The following is an 18,534-nucleotide window of genomic DNA, read 5'->3' on the forward strand; positions in this document are numbered from 1 at the left end:
ACCTCTGTCTTGTCTGGATTTAATAAAAGAAAATTACGCGTCATCCAATCTTTTATATCTTTAACACACTCTGTCAATTTGGAAAATTTAGCGGTTTCATCCGGCCGTGATGAAATATATATTTGAGTGTCATCAGCATAACAATGGAAACTAATTCCATGTTTCCTTATAATATTTCCAAGTGGCATCATATATATTGAGAATAACAGAGGGCCTAACACAGATCCCTGCGGCACTCCATAGTTTACTGGAGTTATGATCGATTTTTCTCCATTTAAATAGACAAAATGGTAGCGGTCAGATAGGTATGATTTGAACCAGCTTAATGCTTGTCCTTGACCACCAGTATAATTTTGTAGTCGATCTAAGAGTATTGTGTGATCTATAGTATCGAACGCAGCACTAAGATCAAGTAAAACTAGTATTGAGATACAGCCTTGGTCAGAAGCTAAAAGTAAATCATTTGTGATTTTAACGAGCGCAGTTTCAGTGCTATGATGCGGTCTGAATCCAGACTGAAACTTTTCATAGATCTCATTTTGTTGCAAGAAAGAGCCCAGTTGAGCGGACACCACTTTTTCTAATATTTTAGACATAAATGGAAGATTTGAAATGGGTCTATAATTTGCTAGATTATTATGATCTAATTGTGGTTTCTTAATGAGAGGTTTTATAACTGCCAGTTTAAATGTTCTTGGAACATGACCTAAAGATAAAGACGAGTTAATAATATTGAGGAGAGGCTCTTCCACTACAGATAACACTTCTTTCAGTAGTTTAGTTGGTATAGGATCTAATAAACATGTTGTTGTTTTAGATGAAGTGATAAGTTTATTTAACTCTTTTTGTTCTATAGTTGTAAAGCACTGTAATTGTTCTTGCGGGGTGATAATTGAAGCTGAACTATAAGGCGCGATTGAAGATTGAACGTTTACAATTGTGGTTCTGATGCTTTCTATTTTCTCAGTGAAGAAGTTCATGAAATCATTACTACTGAACTGTAACGGGATATTTTGTTCGGGTGATGTCTGTTTATTTGTTAGTCTAGCCACGGTGTTAAATAAAAACCTAAACTCCTTTAGGAGGCCAAAGGTCATCTCTATCTTCACTCTGGTTTTACTGAGGGCCACATTGACATGGTGCTGTGGTCCTGTCTGAGGGTCATGATAGGGGGTTATTGTGTAGGTTTTTCTATCTCAGTTCAAATTAACAGTGTTTAGTACTGTGCCAAATTTAACTTGCTTTCCTCAAAGCGCTGACACAACACAGACTCACAGCAATTCGTGAGTCAAGCACTGGAGCCAGGCCATTTGCCATCCAAACTTGTGATCATACGTTCATGACCACAAGTCGTCTGCAGATTAAATGTTTAGTAGATCATTGTTATATCTGTTAATGTTACTATTAATTTAAAGATTCCTCTCACATATTCACATCATGTCTACCTGAACATTAAGGCTGTGATAGGACTTCCTATTAACATAATCTGCCTCATGTTCCCCTAGAGCAGTGGAGATTGGAGCAATAGACTGCATATTGCAATGACTCTAGGGAATCCTATCATAAGATTAACAGAATAATAAAAAAAATATTTAAAATAATTCTTAACATGTATTGTATAGTACATTTGTGAAATTTGCTTTTGTCAAAAAAAACAAAAAAAAAGTGTTCATGTGATGTCACCCTATCAATGTATCTTAACGGCAATTTTATAAAAGCCCTCTTTTATGGATATGGTCGATAAATGTCCGGGGAACACTATTAATGAAACTATTCATGTAGCCTACTCCTGCAGAGCGACCTTGCGAATGGTTCGACAAACCGTGTTTTCCCCTATAGCTTCTGTGCGTCACCCACCGTGCAGGAATGTACCACTTGCAAAAAAAAAAAAAAAAACGCAACGCAATATTTGCGGTACAGTAAGTGCATGAATTCGACGTGTTAAATTCTTTATGTGCGGCTCAAGAAGTTCGCAAAGATAAGACATTCCTTCCGCGGAAAATCTGTATCTTTCATACAAGTAACTATCAGGAAAGGCAAGGGGATTTTGTCTGGCTAAAAACTCTTTCTCTACGAAGTGCTCGTCAAACAATTTGCGCTGAGATGTCCACAGGATTTGGAAGAAAAGGTGAAGTCATTGTAACAGACACTGGGAATAAGTTACGTCACCTATATGTTTCTTTGCTCTCAGCTGATTGGTCAAACTTCAGTCTGAGATCTTGAATCCAGAACATAACCTGCCCCGGAGCAGGTTAGCCGTGCAGCGTAAGATACCATGGCAACGAACACCGATTAAAGCCAAGCTACTTTCATAGTACCTAAAACCCAGGGTTGGCGGAAACTAAACTGAAACATACTGTAGCTGGCTAGCCACCTAAACCGGCTTCATGGTACAGGCCCCAGGACACACCTAAGCACAACAACACACACACACACCTGAACACAACAACACACACACACCTGAACACAACAACACACACACACCTGAACACACCTGAGCACAACAACACACACACACCTGAACACAACAACACACACACACCTGAACACACCTGAGCACAACAACACACACACACACCTGAACACATCTGAGCACAACAACACACCTGAGCACTAGGGCTGGGCAAAAAAATCGATTTTTCGATTAATCGTTTTTTAAAATGTGGTCGATTCAAAATCGATTCTCAAACGCCAAGAATCGATTTTTTTCCATCTTTATGTATTAGTTTTCCTCCACTGTTCATAGGCTTGCAAACTCAATTTTATAGCTAATGCTGTGAGATTTTATGGTAGTTTTATCTAAATCATAAAATAACCTCAATTAGTGCTGCACGTTTAATCATATCGCAATCGCTATGACAAGCCTATACGCAATTAGGCTATATTACCAAAATGCTGCCAAAATGCTGTCGTGACTGTGACAGAAAAACTTGCAATGATATCGTGCGTGCGCACAAGACAGCACAGAATAGAATTATCTTTCGCGCTTGAACGAAGAACACACACAATTATGCCAAAATGTATTTTTGTCGAGTATCTTTATAACATAAGAGCAGTCTTATGACGAACGTGAAGAGTTGTGCCTCGTGAGAGAATGAGTCCGCGTGTGAGTTCCGCGTCTCTGTCAACAACAGTGGCTGGTCTTAAAGGGACAGTACACTGTAGCCACTAATTATCTCTGTCATTTAAGTTAATCAAAGAACAAAGAGAACAGAGAAAAACACTCACTGCTCTTGAATAAAGAACTTTTGTAACTTTGATTAGTCAATATATAATTTATAATTAATGCAACACAGACTGTTTGATAATTTTATTCAATTTCTGTATGGCCTAGCTGTTAGACAGGAAGGGCACATATTATATTATATGCAACGTTTTTATATGTGGGTTTATGTGAGGATTGTTAACCTGTTTGATCAAGACATGCGACTGTTCTGACTTGTCCAATTTTCAGCATCAATTTTTCATCTTGCATCAAAATCCTGTCTATTCATTGTATGCATTTGAAATATAGAGTTGGGTTCTGTTTTAATGTACCCAAGTGTACCTAAAATAAAAAGAGATTAATATACAGGTTTGTAGCTCTTAATTTCTTTTTATTAATTAAACACTTGAAAACTTGTTCACTTTTTTTTCTTTTCTTTTTCTTTTTTTAATAAATATAGGATTTGTATTTAATATTCATTGAGTGAGTCGAATCGAAATTCATTTAGAATCGAAATTGGAAAAATCGAATCGAGAATCGAAATCGAAAATCGAATCGAGAATCGAAATCGAATTAGAGCTTGCGAATCGAAATCGAATCGAATTGTAACATCTGAATCGATACCCAGCCCTACTGAGCACACCTGGACACACACAACACACCTGAGCACAACAACACACACACACCTGAACACACCTGAGCACAACAACACACCTGAGCACACCTGGACACACACACAACACACACACACCTGAACACACAACAACTACACACCTGGACACACAACACACCTGGACACACAACACACCTGAACACACAACACACCTGAACACACAACACACCTGGACACACACACCTGGACACACAACAACTACACACCTGGACACACAACACACCTGGACACACAACACACCTGAACACACAACACACCTGGACACACAACACACCTGAACACACAACACACCTGGACACACAACACACCTGGACACACACACCTGGACACACAACAACTACACACCTGGACACACAACAACTACACACCTGGACACACAACACACCTGGACACACAACACACCTGGACACACACACCTGGACACACAACAACTACACACCTGGACACACAACAACTACACACCTGGACACACAACACACCTGGACACACAACACACCTGAACACACAACACACCTGGACACACAACACACCTGGACACACACACCTGGACACACAACAACTACACACCTGGACACACAACAACTACACACCTGGACACACAACACACCTGGACACACAACACACCTGAACACACAACACACCTGGACACACAACACACCTGAACACACAACACACCTGGACACACAACACACCTGGACACACACACCTGGACACACAACAACTACACACCTGGACACACAACACACCTGGACACACAACACACCTGAACACACAACACACCTGAACACACAACACACCTGGACACACACACCTGGACACACAAGAACACACCTGGACACACAAAAACACTCCTGGACACACAACAACACACCTGGACACACACACCTGGACACACCTGGACACACAACAACACACCTGGACACACAAAAACACACCTGGACACACAAAAACACACCTGGACACAACACACCTGGACTCACACCATCATGGTCATCTTGTTTTCATCAGGCTCACCTTTGTCCTCCTCATCGGTGAATCCCTCTTTGAGTCGGTCACTGACGCGCCGGAAGTAACTGACCGTCCCGCCGTCGAGCCGTTGCTTCTTCGACCCGCCGTCACTGATGTTCCCCTGGACGACCCGTTTATGACCCTTCTGTTTACCCTTCAATAACCTTTGACCTTTGGCTTCCATCTTCTCAAGCATCACCTTGATCTCAAGTATAAAAAATACATTTGATTATTATCTGAGGAAACACTGTATTATGATGGTATTAATATGGCACTGCCACAGTATTTTTGTTGTTGTTGTACTAAACCAAGAATTAAATTACCATATTCATATGTTCACATGATACTACAGAAATACGTTATCATCACGGTAAGAGTAAAAAAAAAACAAAAAAAACACACACACATTTCCACCACATAAGAAAAAACATTATGTTTCTGTAAATAATAATATTGAGATAAAAGTTGAAAATATGACATACAAAGTCATATTTATAAGAGCAAAATTAAAAAATGACAAAAATCATATTCATGACATAAAAGTCTTAATTATGACATAGAAAGTCATAATTTCGATTATATAATCTCACAGTAATGGTGTAGCATGTCATAATTTAGACATTTTTTACTATAATTATGACCTTTTTGTGTCATACTTTACATTTACTAAAGCATGATATTTTGTATTTACTTGTGGCGGTTATGGTCTTCCATGGTACTTTGATTTATAGTATTTTAAACGGTATTTTCCATGCTAGTGCATGTTATTATGAAGAATACCACTAAAACAACAAAGGTAATTGTACAATCACCATGTTATTATAACGATGGTCCTGACTCCGGTTAGTTACTGTCAATAGTATCAAAATAGTTGACAATAATACGAGCGACAATCGCTTAAGTATCGAGTCACTAGATTAATCAGCACGATCAATTATTGCACTGATAAGCGTGCAAAAAAAATGCGATAAGCACATAAATAATAAATAGTATGTAATATTGAGCTTACCAGTGTGCTTCTGCTCACATGTGTACGCAGAAGGCGACGCAACCTGATGACGCAAGAGCGACGCGATGACACGGACAGCAGCCGTTTCACAAACAAAAGTCCTGCCACGCAAATTACACTGTATTTTCGTTTCCTGTTTGTTGAAGTCTATATTTGTTTAATATGTGTACACTATATGTTGGATTATTGTCATGTTTATTATTTGTATGTGACTGGCATTCAATAAAAAAAATAAAGTCCTGTCACGCAGAACATGAACGTTTTTTTTATATATATATAAAAAAACAAACATAATTTGGTGTATAATTACAGTAGTTTCTCTATATTTTAGGCATTAACAATGAACTATAAAAACTTTCAACTTAAAAAAGGAATGCTTTAAATCATAACTATGAAATGATACCATAAAAAGACATAATTATGGCATGTAAATATCTCATAATTTCGATGAATAAAAATGATTTCATAATTAATTAATGATACTGCTATAAATATGACATGCAAATTAAAAATGATGACTTGGTATGCCATCATTTTGACTTTCTAAACGTTTTCCTGAGAGAATGTTTTGGGTCCAAAGGCCACGAGGCCGAAAGTACAGCTTATATTGAATTTATTTACCAATATGGACCTAACAAATCGAGTTTACAACAAATCAAATCGAGTTTACGAGTTTATTCACAAACAAAAGTCCTGTCAAGCAAATTACACTCTATATTTTCTTTTCCGATTTGCTGTAGTATATATTTGTTTAATATTTGTACACTATATGTTGGATTATTGTCATATTAATTATTTGTATGTGACTGGCATTCAATAAAAACATAGAATAAAAAAGTCCTGTCACGCAGAACACGGACGTTTAAAAATAATTAATAATAATAATAATAATAATAATAATAATTTGGTGTATAATTACAGTAGTTCCTCTATATTTTAGGCATTAACAATGAACAATAAAAAAAACTATAGACTTATAAAAGTAATGCTTTAAATCATAGTTATAAAATTATGCCATAAAAAGTCATAATTAAGGCATGTAAATATCTCATAATTTAGATTTAGTATGCCATACATTTTTTTTTTTTTTTTTTTGGTCATAATTTCGACTTTTATTCTAAAGTATGAATTAGTATGTCAATAATTTTGACTTTCTAAAACGTTTAACTGGGAGAATGTTCTGGGTACAAAGGCCACGGGGCCGAAATTACAGCTTATATTGAATTTATTTACCAATATGGACTTAACAAATCGAGTTAAGTTTAAAAAAAAAAAAACCTACAACGATGGATTAACAGAACGCGAACAGACCGCCCCGCGCGTCCATGTGGGAACGCGCTGCGCACTCCCGCCGCCGGCGCGCTCACTGAGTGACTCAGTGGAAGGGTTTGGGATTGACCTCCGGAACCAACCGTCACCTTCCCGGCCAGAAACATGTCCAAACTGGAGCAAATCCTCGTCTTAGACCCTCCGAACGACCTGAAATTCAAAGGTAAGGGAGTAACGCTGACATCCAGTGGGTTCTGGTGAAGTGTAAGCGGGTTTTGTGACGCTATTATGCAGAAAAGCGGTGTGGGCCGCGTTGGATCCCCGCGCTCGATTAACTGACAAGCGGACGCTGATGCTCGCGCGTCCCGGTCTCACACACACAGTCAGCAGGAAGGCGACTGGACCTGGTATCGGTTGGTTCTGATTCGTTTGTCAGGGTTGATTAACACTGCCACGTCGTTTTAAAGGAAAAAAAGCAGAAATGTAGCTGTCCAGTGCTTACGTGGATGCGTTAATAAAGAAAAACCTTTGAATTAAAGTACAGTTACTGTACCGTAGTACTTCGGTATGATATAGCATTTTATGTACCATAATATGTGCACGGTACTTTTAAAAGAAAGTCAGGTACCATGGTACTGCCATGTTTATTTTGGATTGTACCATGGTACTTCCTTGTGGAGTAGTGAAGGTATTTTATTACAAAGGTAATATCAAAGTACAGTAGCTTTACCATCTGATAGCTTCTCTCGTCGTATTATACCGTAGTACTTTATTTCTCAATCTTTTCGGAACCGTCTTAAAATTTACAAGTCATTTATCTAATCTAATACATATAAATGTATTTATTTTTTCCTCTCACTATAGTTATACTATAGTAATACTGTTAAATGTATTTATTTAATTTTAATCTACTTTCTACTAATCTATCTTTAGTTATGTTCGTCAAATTTTAATCTAATTTAATATGTTTAATAGATTTTTTTTTTTTTTTTACTATTTTAATAAAATGTTGTAATTGATCTAATTTATTTGCTTAAATGATGTGTATTGTCAAGAGCTCTATAGAAATAAACATGAATTGAATTTAACTTATTTATTTTAATGTTATCATTTATTTCAATCAAATGTTTTGTTTATTTATTTTTAATTTGATATATTTAGGCCTATTTGTTTATTTAATTTTAATCAACTTTTTATTTATTTATGCATTTATCAATTTTATTTTTGTTTATTTTAATCTAATTTAATTTGTCTGAGTAGATTATTTAATAAATTATTATTTGTTTTAATGTTATTATTTATATATATATAATTTTTTTCTTTCTTTTTTTTCCTTTTTTCTTTTTCTTTTCACATTTCTTTGTATTTTTGCAGCCGGCGTCTCCAGACTCCAGTTTGAAAACCTCAGTACCTTATACTGTAAATACCATGGTATATCTCAAAGTACCATGATGACATTCCCAGCTGATACATCACTGTACAGGAGTTCGTACAGTATCAGATGGTCATAGTACCTTAGGAATGGATTATTACCTTTATGTACCGCCGTATCTGCTCCAATACGCCATAAATAACGGAGCGGTTCGTTCATGTATAGGTGGGATGAGATTTGGGAGTGTTTTTACGAGTGTTTGTTCTCTGAGGCGTCCTGGATAAATGAGTAACTAATGCTGTGATACGGCTGATTATACCCAAAGACGTTCTGGGGTGTGTTTTGTGAGACTCTGGGAACAGATGATCAACCAAAACTCAATCAAATTGACTTGTTTGATGGCGAAATACTCGACGGTGTTCGTCAGATGTAGGTTTTGTAATCCTGATCACAGTCGGACTCTTGAGACGCGATTCAGTGCTGGAATCTTCAAACTGGGATCCCGAAAGCATGTGGAAATGTTTACAGAAAAGGTGTAATCAAATTTAAATGTAGAAAATATATAAATACATAAATAATTACATTAAAATAAATGAGTAAATAAACAAATAAATATAAATAAAATAAATGAATAAACACAGTACTATAACAGTACTTTAATGAGTTAGAAAGAACATAAAATAACTTCAATCTAAATGATCAATAATACTTCCCAAAAATTTCAGATATAATTATAACATTAATTATGATACTCTAAATATGTTTAGAGAAAAAGCGTAAAAAAATAAATAATACAAATATTAAATAGATTAAAAGTACAAATTTGATATGAATACATTTATAAAATAAATACATAAATAGCAAATATTAAAGTAAAAATTAAATGGTAATAAAATATATAATGATGAACGGATTAAAATTAATTGTAAAAATAAGTAATACAACCAATAAATATATACAAATATAATGTAATATGATTTTTAATATTATATAATATACAAATATAAAAATCAATAATACATAGTACAGTACTATAGTGAATAGAACAAAATGTATATTTTATACACATTTATAATATTTATTTTTCACAGTATAAATTGGGTCTTTTAAATTTGAGGATTTTGGATAATTCAATCTAAAGGATTGATTTTCCTGTAATATATCTCCTGGATCAGAACGCAGGTCTGAATGTTCTGGTGTGGTTCTGTCAAAAGTTGAATAGTTAAAGGTGAATTGTTGTCATTTAGGAATAAAATCGCTGATGTGTTTGAATTGAGATCACGATCTTTTAGCAATTAATTGTAATTTTTTGCTTTGAACCAGATGTTGTGATACAACAGTATTGTTTAAAAGTTAGTGGTCGGTAAGATTTGTTGATGCTTTGAAAGAGTCTCTTATAAGACTGCACTTATTTGATCAAAAATACAGCAAAAATTATGAAATATTATTCTAATGTAAATCCGTTGTTTTCTATGTGAATATATAATGGTGTAATTTATATCATGTGATCAAAGCTGAATTTTCAGCATCATTACTCCAGTCTTCAGTGTCACATGATCCTTCAGAAATCCTTCTAATATGATGATTTGATGATCAAGAAACATGTATGATTATTATCAGTGTTGAAAAATGACTATTTTAATAGAAAGTTCAAAAGAACCGCATTTAATTGAAATAGAATCTTTTGTAACACTATAAATGTCTCATTTGATCAATTTCATGCATCCTTGATGAATATAAATATTAATTTATTTTGAAGACCCCACAGTTTTAAACTATAGTCTAGTATCTGGTTGATTTTGGGTTATGCCTTTGAATTTTTAATAATGTCTTTGCATGAAAAAGACTTTGAGGTTCTGGAGCCTGAGATGAAGTGTCTGGGCGTCTTGGCAGGGAGTTTGACGTATGGCTGGACTCTCGAGACCTGCGTTCAAGATCTTAATCATGTTTTTTTGGGCAAGTTCTGCTGACAGTAAGTGGCAGCATGAGATTATGATTAGAAACAGATCTTTATTTATTCCTCCTGAACTTCCTCTGATCCGGTGGCGGTGCTGTCGTAAAGGGCATCAAGATGTCATAACTTCAGTCGTTAATACCTGTAGAATTTCATTATTCTTAATGGCAAATTTCATACCACAGCAAAGACTAAATCAATTTGTTATAATCCGTTTTCTTCTCTTTTTCACAAGTTATGTATGTAGGCTATTTAGTTTTCTGTGTTTATATTTATCTCAGCTAACGAAAACATTCACTTTAGAGCGATTGATCGTTTTATATTGTTACACCAGTAGGTGGCGATACAATTAACTTAAAAAAAAAATCTACTTTCCATTGAATCATTAATTCAAGAGATTCGTTCAAAAACGCGGATTCATCGAGTAATGAAACGAGTGAAGTCCTGACTGAGTCATTGAATCATTCATTCAACCCGATTAACACGTAAACAATTCAAATTAATTAAATATTTAGACTGCAATTAACATTTTGCAACCGTAAATGGTCAATCCCAGAATCCTCAGTGGGACAGCTCACATTTCATTTCATTCATATTATTTATGTACATTTATGTAGGGTTTCATGTTGTTAAACGAATGTTTATTGTATTATTTTAGGGTCACGTTCTCGCAATTGCGAGTTTATATCTCATGATTCTAAGAAAAAAGTCAGAAATTTACTTAAAAAAAATTTTTTATTTCCAGTTTAATTCTCACAAATTTGAGACAAAAGGTATAAAAACAAAGTCGTCAGAATTACGAGATTAAAAGGTTGCAATTAGCTTTTTACATTTTTTTATCTTGTGGTGTAAACGAGCTTCCAGAGGATCCAGTCAAATCCCAGTCGTGGTGTTGTGCTGGCCGGCTACAGAAACTCAAGGGCGATGTGTTGATGTTCTGGATGGGTCTGTAACTCAGTAAATGAATGAGGTGACAGAAAGAGGAACCCTGAGCTAAATACAGCGTCCATCAACCCGCCGCTGCCCTGCTTCTCACACTCCTGCTGGGATTCAGCCTCTTTACATCTCCAGGGCTCTACGCTAGCCCTTTAGCTTAGCCGCTAAGGGTCCTTTCACACCTACTTTTGTTTGGTCTGGATTTTTGGGACTTTTCAGTTTGATCCGGATCAAAATGACAGGTGTGAACCCTCCGCCCGGACCATGATCCGGATCAAACAGACGAAATTTGGTCAGACGAAAAAAGGTAGTCTCGCTCTGGATCAAACTGAACAAAGGTTTGGTTCGTTTCTAGAGTGAACGCATTTTCTGTATGGTTCGTACTTTCAGAACATTTACAGGAAGTTCCGGTGGTTCCCGCAGGATTGCTTGCTCTTCTTCTCCTGGCGTGACCATAAAATGTTCGCACAACGAGGACGTTCATTTGGTTCATTAGAACTAGCCTCGAGTAGGGCTGGCACTTTTGTGAAAAAATCCTGTTTGATTTTTGAGACATAAGTGATCATTGAATCGATTGTAAAAACGATTTTCCATGTCTAAAGACGTTTCCATTTTAAAACGCCAAATATGGGCAAATCCACGGACAACTAACAGGCATTAGGACGAACGTAAAGAGGGCGCGCCACGCTTGAGACGCGCACAAGTCAGCAAATATTCCTGATGATTTACTGGCGTGAAGTTTCGTGCACAATGACAAACAGGAGTGCAACATTCTCGGAAAACAATAAGCCATGACATCAATGAAAAGCATTACTGCAGTCTTCAACATGGCTGTGTTTACCATTAGAAATGTCAAACTGTAGCCCGAACCGTCTGAATACCAGCAGAATTCACAGTTTTGTAGTAAAAAGAGACAAATTATGCAGAAGTATAATCTGCTGTTATGTGTGTGTGTGTCAGAGTCTGCCGTCGCTGTGTGACGCGCGTTCACTATGGGCATATCGTGACGAGCTCCGAGAGAAGACCGTTAAAATCGATTCCCTATTTTCGTTTTCTAAACTTGCGTTGGCTGGTCCGATCGATTGCGCAATCAATTATCAACGATATGCGTCTGTTCATTTATTCTTTTTTAATTGATTTTTTAACTTTTTTTCTAAATTCAATATCAAGTTCTTGACACATTTCTTTTACACATTTTCACATTTGGTAAGTATAACTTGAAATAAAAAAATAAAAAATAAACTTAAAAATAAAGGGTTATAACAACAAAAAAATGTTATATTCATTTAGCAGAGATACAGATCTTTGGGCTTTTTGATAAAAAAAAAAAAAAAAGCTTTACAGACTCTAAATACATTTTAAAGGCTGCTTTAAATTGAGCAAACTTGGGTTTTGAGTTTCTCCATTTAGTTTGATGAATATAAAATCTTCCTAATAACAAAAACAAATCGATGACACAAAAGTTACCCGCCGAACTGACAACACGCTGACGTTAGACGCACGTCCGTTTACAGACCAATCACTGTCAAGATGCAGCCCACAGAGATGATGACGACAGGACGCGAGTACGTCATGTAAAGTGCTTTAGTGCGCTCGCATAATTGCAATGTGAAACCAAACCAAAACTTACTGAATGTATCAAAACATGAACTTTGGTGCATGAACTTTCAGATGTAAAAACGCCCTAAATTGTCATTTTGATGCCGAGTTCACACTGCACGATTTTCTAAGTAGTCAGATCACTGTTCTTCTCACACTGCACGACTATCTGTGTTAGCATTCAGCCACTGCTGTGTTCACACACACACGATGAGGTTTCACACCGCGTGACTTTACAAGAGGAAGAATCGCCGACAACTTCATGTCTGATCCGCAAACTACGTTTCACAACCAAACACACGCGAGAAGTGATAGGGAAATAGCCTCAATTAGGCCGTGTGTCCAGCAACACGTTTTTTCACGCGGCTGGCATATATTTTCAATTGTTTTCAATGGGAGCGCCGCGTTTTTAAAACGCCATGAGCGTAACGAGGCGCTGAGTGTTTTTTTCAGAATGTTCAACTTTGGGTGAAACGCAGCGCTCATCACTAGGTGCGTTTCCATTACAGGTTTGCGCAAAACAGATGCTGGTAGGTTTATGTACTATATCTCAGCCACTGCACTAGCCATTATTATTAATGGAAGGAGATGTATGTGTGTTTTCCAAGCATTAATGGTGAGGAACGACCCTTATACCTGTGAGCGGCACAAATGAGGAGTTTCTCCCTCAGATCTGCTTCCAGGTCTTGATTGTGGCATTTATTTGAGGTTTAGAATCCAGTATTCCTGTAATTCTTTTTTATCTTTTATGAGTTTAATAAAGAGCTCTGTCTCGTATTCTGTCCAAACACACTGCGTCGTCTACGTCAGGTGACCTGTAAATGCGCAAAAACTGTTTCCATTGCATCTTTGCGAAATATTTCTTTTTCGAATTGCCTGAAAAACCACCTCATGCGAGCGGAGAAACTTTTTTGCGATAAATGGGAGTTTTTGCGAAATTGACGTGTTTCCATTGGGCGTATTTTCAATTCGCAATTTCAATTTGCGCAATTTGAAGGGTTATGGAAACGCGGCTAGTGTCAGTTTTTACTCAACCGTCCAATCACAGTGGAGGAGGGGCGGGACTAATACCACACCGACCAACCGCCAAATTCTGCTTGTACAACGTCAACAGACGACAACAACAAGCTTAATAACGGAACATAATTTAAAACAAGATCCAGAGAAAATACGTTACATTGTATCGACATTCTAATATAGAATCAACACAGAAACAAAATATGTGTGAGATGAGATACTAGTAACACTTTCGCGGATATTCCGTATCATAACAAGCAAAGCGTCTCAACTGAATAAAATGCTGCGCTGGTAAAACGCTCTCAAGCGCCCACAGCTAGGCGTTAGCTGGCTAGTGGACACTCGGCCTTAGAAGCAAGAAGATTTGTGATCCAATTTGTCTGTGCGCTGATTTACAGCAAAAAGGAGAAGAATAGAGATTATGCAGGAGGAAATGTTTGGGAGACGAGAGCAAGGATTGTGTTTAGAGGAAGCGAATGCATTAAATATCTGTTTATCTCTAACGGTTTGTGGATTATTAACTGCAGGAATCACACGTTGGAGAGTGTTTGGTTGGAGAGTGATGCTCTCAGTGTTTGGTTGGCTTGAAATAGACATTTTCCATGTGTTCATGTACGGTTTATCCACACGTTCCCCAGGTTCATTAATCCCAATACTGCAGGTTTCCTGAAATGTTACGTTAAAATATGCAAATTAGGCATTATCTAATTAAATATGCATTTATCTTAACATTGAATAAAGCCAGATTCATAATTCATTGGGATATAAATCAGAAAATGGACTGAAACGGACACCATGTTTTTAATATAATATGATAAATGAACAAACCTTCAGAATATACACCGCATTTAAAGATTTGAAATCTATAGATGCAATAAAATAAACACTTTAATGCGTATTTTGGATGTTTTCTTTCTACAAGTCTGAAATTTTATGGAAGCAAAATAGCCTCAAAATTGCATGAAAAACATTGATTTATCTCAGGTTATATCTAATGTAAACATGTCAATCGTTTATTTAACTAGCCTAACTGTTGCTCCATGACAGTAGTTGAGCTTAAACGACTAACTGTATATACAGTAGAAGAACAGAAAACTGGTATTGTCGTCTGGCATCACACAGAAGTCTTCTCAGTGGGAATCATGAACGTTCATATGTTTGACCTGAAGTCACACCGTTTCTGATTAGATTTCTCTCTCTCATCCTTGACATGATTATGATTCCCTCCGATGCTTCTCTTGATGTGAGTTTATTCACTTCTCATGTTGCGCACAACAATCCTCCTTCTCACAAGTTCAGCAGAAGCTAATTTCCAAGGTCGAGCATCTGGTGCTCTGGACCGTGTTTACAAAAATAAGTCCATTCCTTGGCTTTATCCTGCAGGACTCCTCTAATCCACTAATACGTGACATGCTCAGTCATAAGATCCTGGCTTTTGAAGGCTAATTGCATATCATCTCCGTTCATCTGATCCAAAAGACCATCGGAAAAGCTGAAGCGGGATTTGATTGTGAGGAGAGATGATGGTTGTACCAAATTGTCCTGTTTTCTGTCATATAAATAAACGTGCATTTCCATGCAAATTCTGGTGGACAATATGAAATTGTGCTAATTAAACCGAAACGGAAAATGACGTAAAAAAAAAAAGAAGAAAAAAAAAGATTAATTTCTTATTTTAAATTCGTGTTTTTTTTATACATTTTTTTTTATTATTGTATTATTATTAGAATTATAAATAAATTTTACTGAATCTGAATTAAAAAATACAAGCCATTAAAATAACCACACTTTCGTTTAAAGCAACACAAAAATTGGACAGAAAATAGGCCTATATTAAAATAATATTAAATATCAATATTTTCATATCTATATAGTATTATTCTTCATTCAAGTCTATGCAACAGAATCAGATTTAACATTTATTTTTTTTGACCAATTATCAATTAATGTGTAGTCCTGCAAAGCTCTCGTTATCAGAGCATGTGAGCAGGTAATAATTGTATAATTTGAACAATATTATTTCACAAACGGAGGTTTTATTTCCCGCGCCGCTAATGCAATTTCTTCTGCTAACGTCGTGACACCGTCTCTGTTGCGTCTCTGTACTTACTGCGCTTCAAGCACACATGCCAACTTTAACATCGTTTAAATGATGATGTAATAAAGAATAATTAGCCTCCATGTTTGCCACATTTATGGATCATATGTTTCTAATACATGTTTTGCACAGAAGAAGGTTTCTCTGGCATCTGAACGCAGTGAAACCAGGTCTGGAATAAATCACATTATGTGATAGATCAACTCAAAGCCGGATCCCCACACCCCTCAAGCTCCAGTGCAGTAGTTATTAAACCGTGTTCTTGATTGCTATAAATATGAAAGTTGCATTTACCACAATGACATCACTTACCACACACACAAAAAAAAAAAAAAAAAGCTGTGGAACGAACTTGATTAAATTAAGGAAAACTTTTTTTTTCACGAAAATGAATTACATTTTTCCAACAAAATCTAATTTGTTTGAAATGATTTATTGTAATCTTGTTGTATGAACTTAAATTCATAAGTTTTGTCAGGTTGACTACATTTAATTTTTGCCGTGCCTAAAATCGCCAACATTATAATTTTAGCTAATTTGACTCTACGGATATTTCCAATGATAGAAGCTACTAGTGTTCAATTTAATTAAAACCACTTTTTACAGAGTAATATTGAATATTATTTACTAGGGCTGATGGGTAAAAAATATTGATTTCTCGATTTTAATCGATTCTCATTTTTACGAACCGATACCGATTCTTAAATCCCAAGAGTCGCTTAGTCATCCTGTTTTCAGTTGATGAATGAATGGAACATTGTAGCGCCGCATCCCATCCTATAAATCTCAATAATCTTTGTGCTTTGTTACTATTGATATGAAACAAAGTCTCAGATTTCAAATTACGTCCATTTTCTTACGAAATTCAAAAACATAAACAGCGTTTCATCGCTGTGGCGTGAGATCGCTCTGGCTCAGCTCTAGAGAAGCACATGATCTTCTCTTCCGCCTTAATAACACCAGTTACAGCGCGAGATAAACATGAGTGAGCTTCTGAAAGTGTGTTAAAGATAGAGTACAACTTATTGAAGTCTGTATCATGTGACATGGAGTCGCCCAATCAGTGTTTCAACCGTGGAAAGACGTCAGTAAATCAGCTTGTAAACAATGTCATGTAACGTCACATTTACCTCAGAAAAACCATATCCAGTGAGTTAAATATTAACTCTAGAGAGGAGCATTCTGCTAAATATATGCACCATATTACATATCGTCACCTTCCTAAAATAATTGCCTAAGTCATTTTTTCAGGTTTCTCAGAAAACACAAAAAAATTTGAAAAATAACTTCAGAGGTTCGTTCTTCTTGATGCAGCTCCCATCTTTAAAAGCTTGTAAATTTGCCTTTTAAAATGTTAAAATTGCTTGTAAAATCTTTTGACTTGGGCCAAATAAAACGGCCTAAGTCACACTCTTGACATACTGTAGGCCATTACACTACAGGGGTAGAACTGCATGATCTGTTCAACTGAGGATGTGGGGATTTTACCAGAGGTGGCCAGCATCATGAGGAGATGACTTATGCAAAAAAATCATTTTTGTCAAAAAATGACTTAGGCAATTATTTTAGGAAGGTGACGATATTCATTATAATTTTTAATATTCTTCAATATTTAATGCATGTTTGAATAAATCTGGAAAGTTTTTTATGACAGCCACCATTTACATTTTTATATGATTTCATATAACTTTATTATTATAAAAATAAATAAATAAAAGTGTATTTTAAGTGTTTGTACACATCAGTTAATTTTTACCTTTAATATTATAGTGGGCTAATGAAGCCTATAGGCTACCACTGACTCCCATAGTTACAGCATTAGTTAAGAGATTTGTTTTCCTTGAGAAAATTTGCCATGTATTGTCCCTGATATCCAAAATAATCAATATCGAATCGAATCGTAATCGAAATCGAATTGCAAGTTTGTGAATCGAAATCGAATCGAATTGTGAAATTTGTGTCAATACCCAGCTCTATTACTTTTGCAGGTCTGCGAAAGAGGTTTATTGCATGTATAGAGTATAACACACAAAATAACACTTTAATCCCTAAATTTACCCTTGCAAAGCATGCTGGGAAATTGTCAACAAAAATGATTCATGTAGTTTTCACACAAATTAATTGAGTAAACTTCAGTTTTAAATATATTAGGTTGATTGAACACAATTCAATTAAGTTATGACAAAATATTAAACAATAGTGTTACTTTTGCTTATTTTAATTCGTTAAATTTAACAAGAGGCAAAAATAAATTTGAGTGCACAATTTTGTTGCTTAAAATAAGATAAACGTTAACTTATTTAAAAAAAATAAAAAAATAATTCACAATATTATAAGATGTGACCCTGGACCACAAAACCAGTCACATGGGTAATTTTTTTTAAAATTAAGATT

General features: G+C 35.8%; 2 protein-coding genes across 2 annotated transcripts in view; one reads left to right on the forward strand and one right to left on the reverse strand.

The window, feature by feature from the left end:
- nop9 (NOP9 nucleolar protein) overlaps positions 1–5,957 on the reverse strand; it is a 29,522-nt gene extending 23,565 nt beyond the window's left edge. Inside the window, exons 1-2 of the mRNA XM_082173040.1 lie at positions 5,896–5,957; positions 4,893–5,091 (exon numbers count right to left, since the gene is read on the reverse strand). Of these exons, the coding sequence (XP_082029166.1) occupies positions 4,893–5,082 (190 nt within the window). The 5' untranslated portion in view covers positions 5,083–5,091; positions 5,896–5,957. The remainder of the gene's footprint in view (positions 1–4,892; positions 5,092–5,895) is intronic.
- A 1,272-nt stretch (positions 5,958–7,229) lies between these two features.
- vapal (VAMP (vesicle-associated membrane protein)-associated protein A, like) overlaps positions 7,230–18,534 on the forward strand; it is a 24,534-nt gene continuing 13,229 nt past the window's right edge. Inside the window, exon 1 of the mRNA XM_082173243.1 lies at positions 7,230–7,387. Coding sequence (XP_082029369.1) covers positions 7,330–7,387 — 58 coding nt within the window. The 5' untranslated portion in view covers positions 7,230–7,329. The remainder of the gene's footprint in view (positions 7,388–18,534) is intronic.

This window comes from Leuciscus leuciscus, assembly GCF_965113295.1.
Source record: "Leuciscus leuciscus genome assembly, chromosome: 6".
Classification (NCBI taxonomy): Eukaryota; Metazoa; Chordata; class Actinopteri; order Cypriniformes; family Leuciscidae; genus Leuciscus; species Leuciscus leuciscus.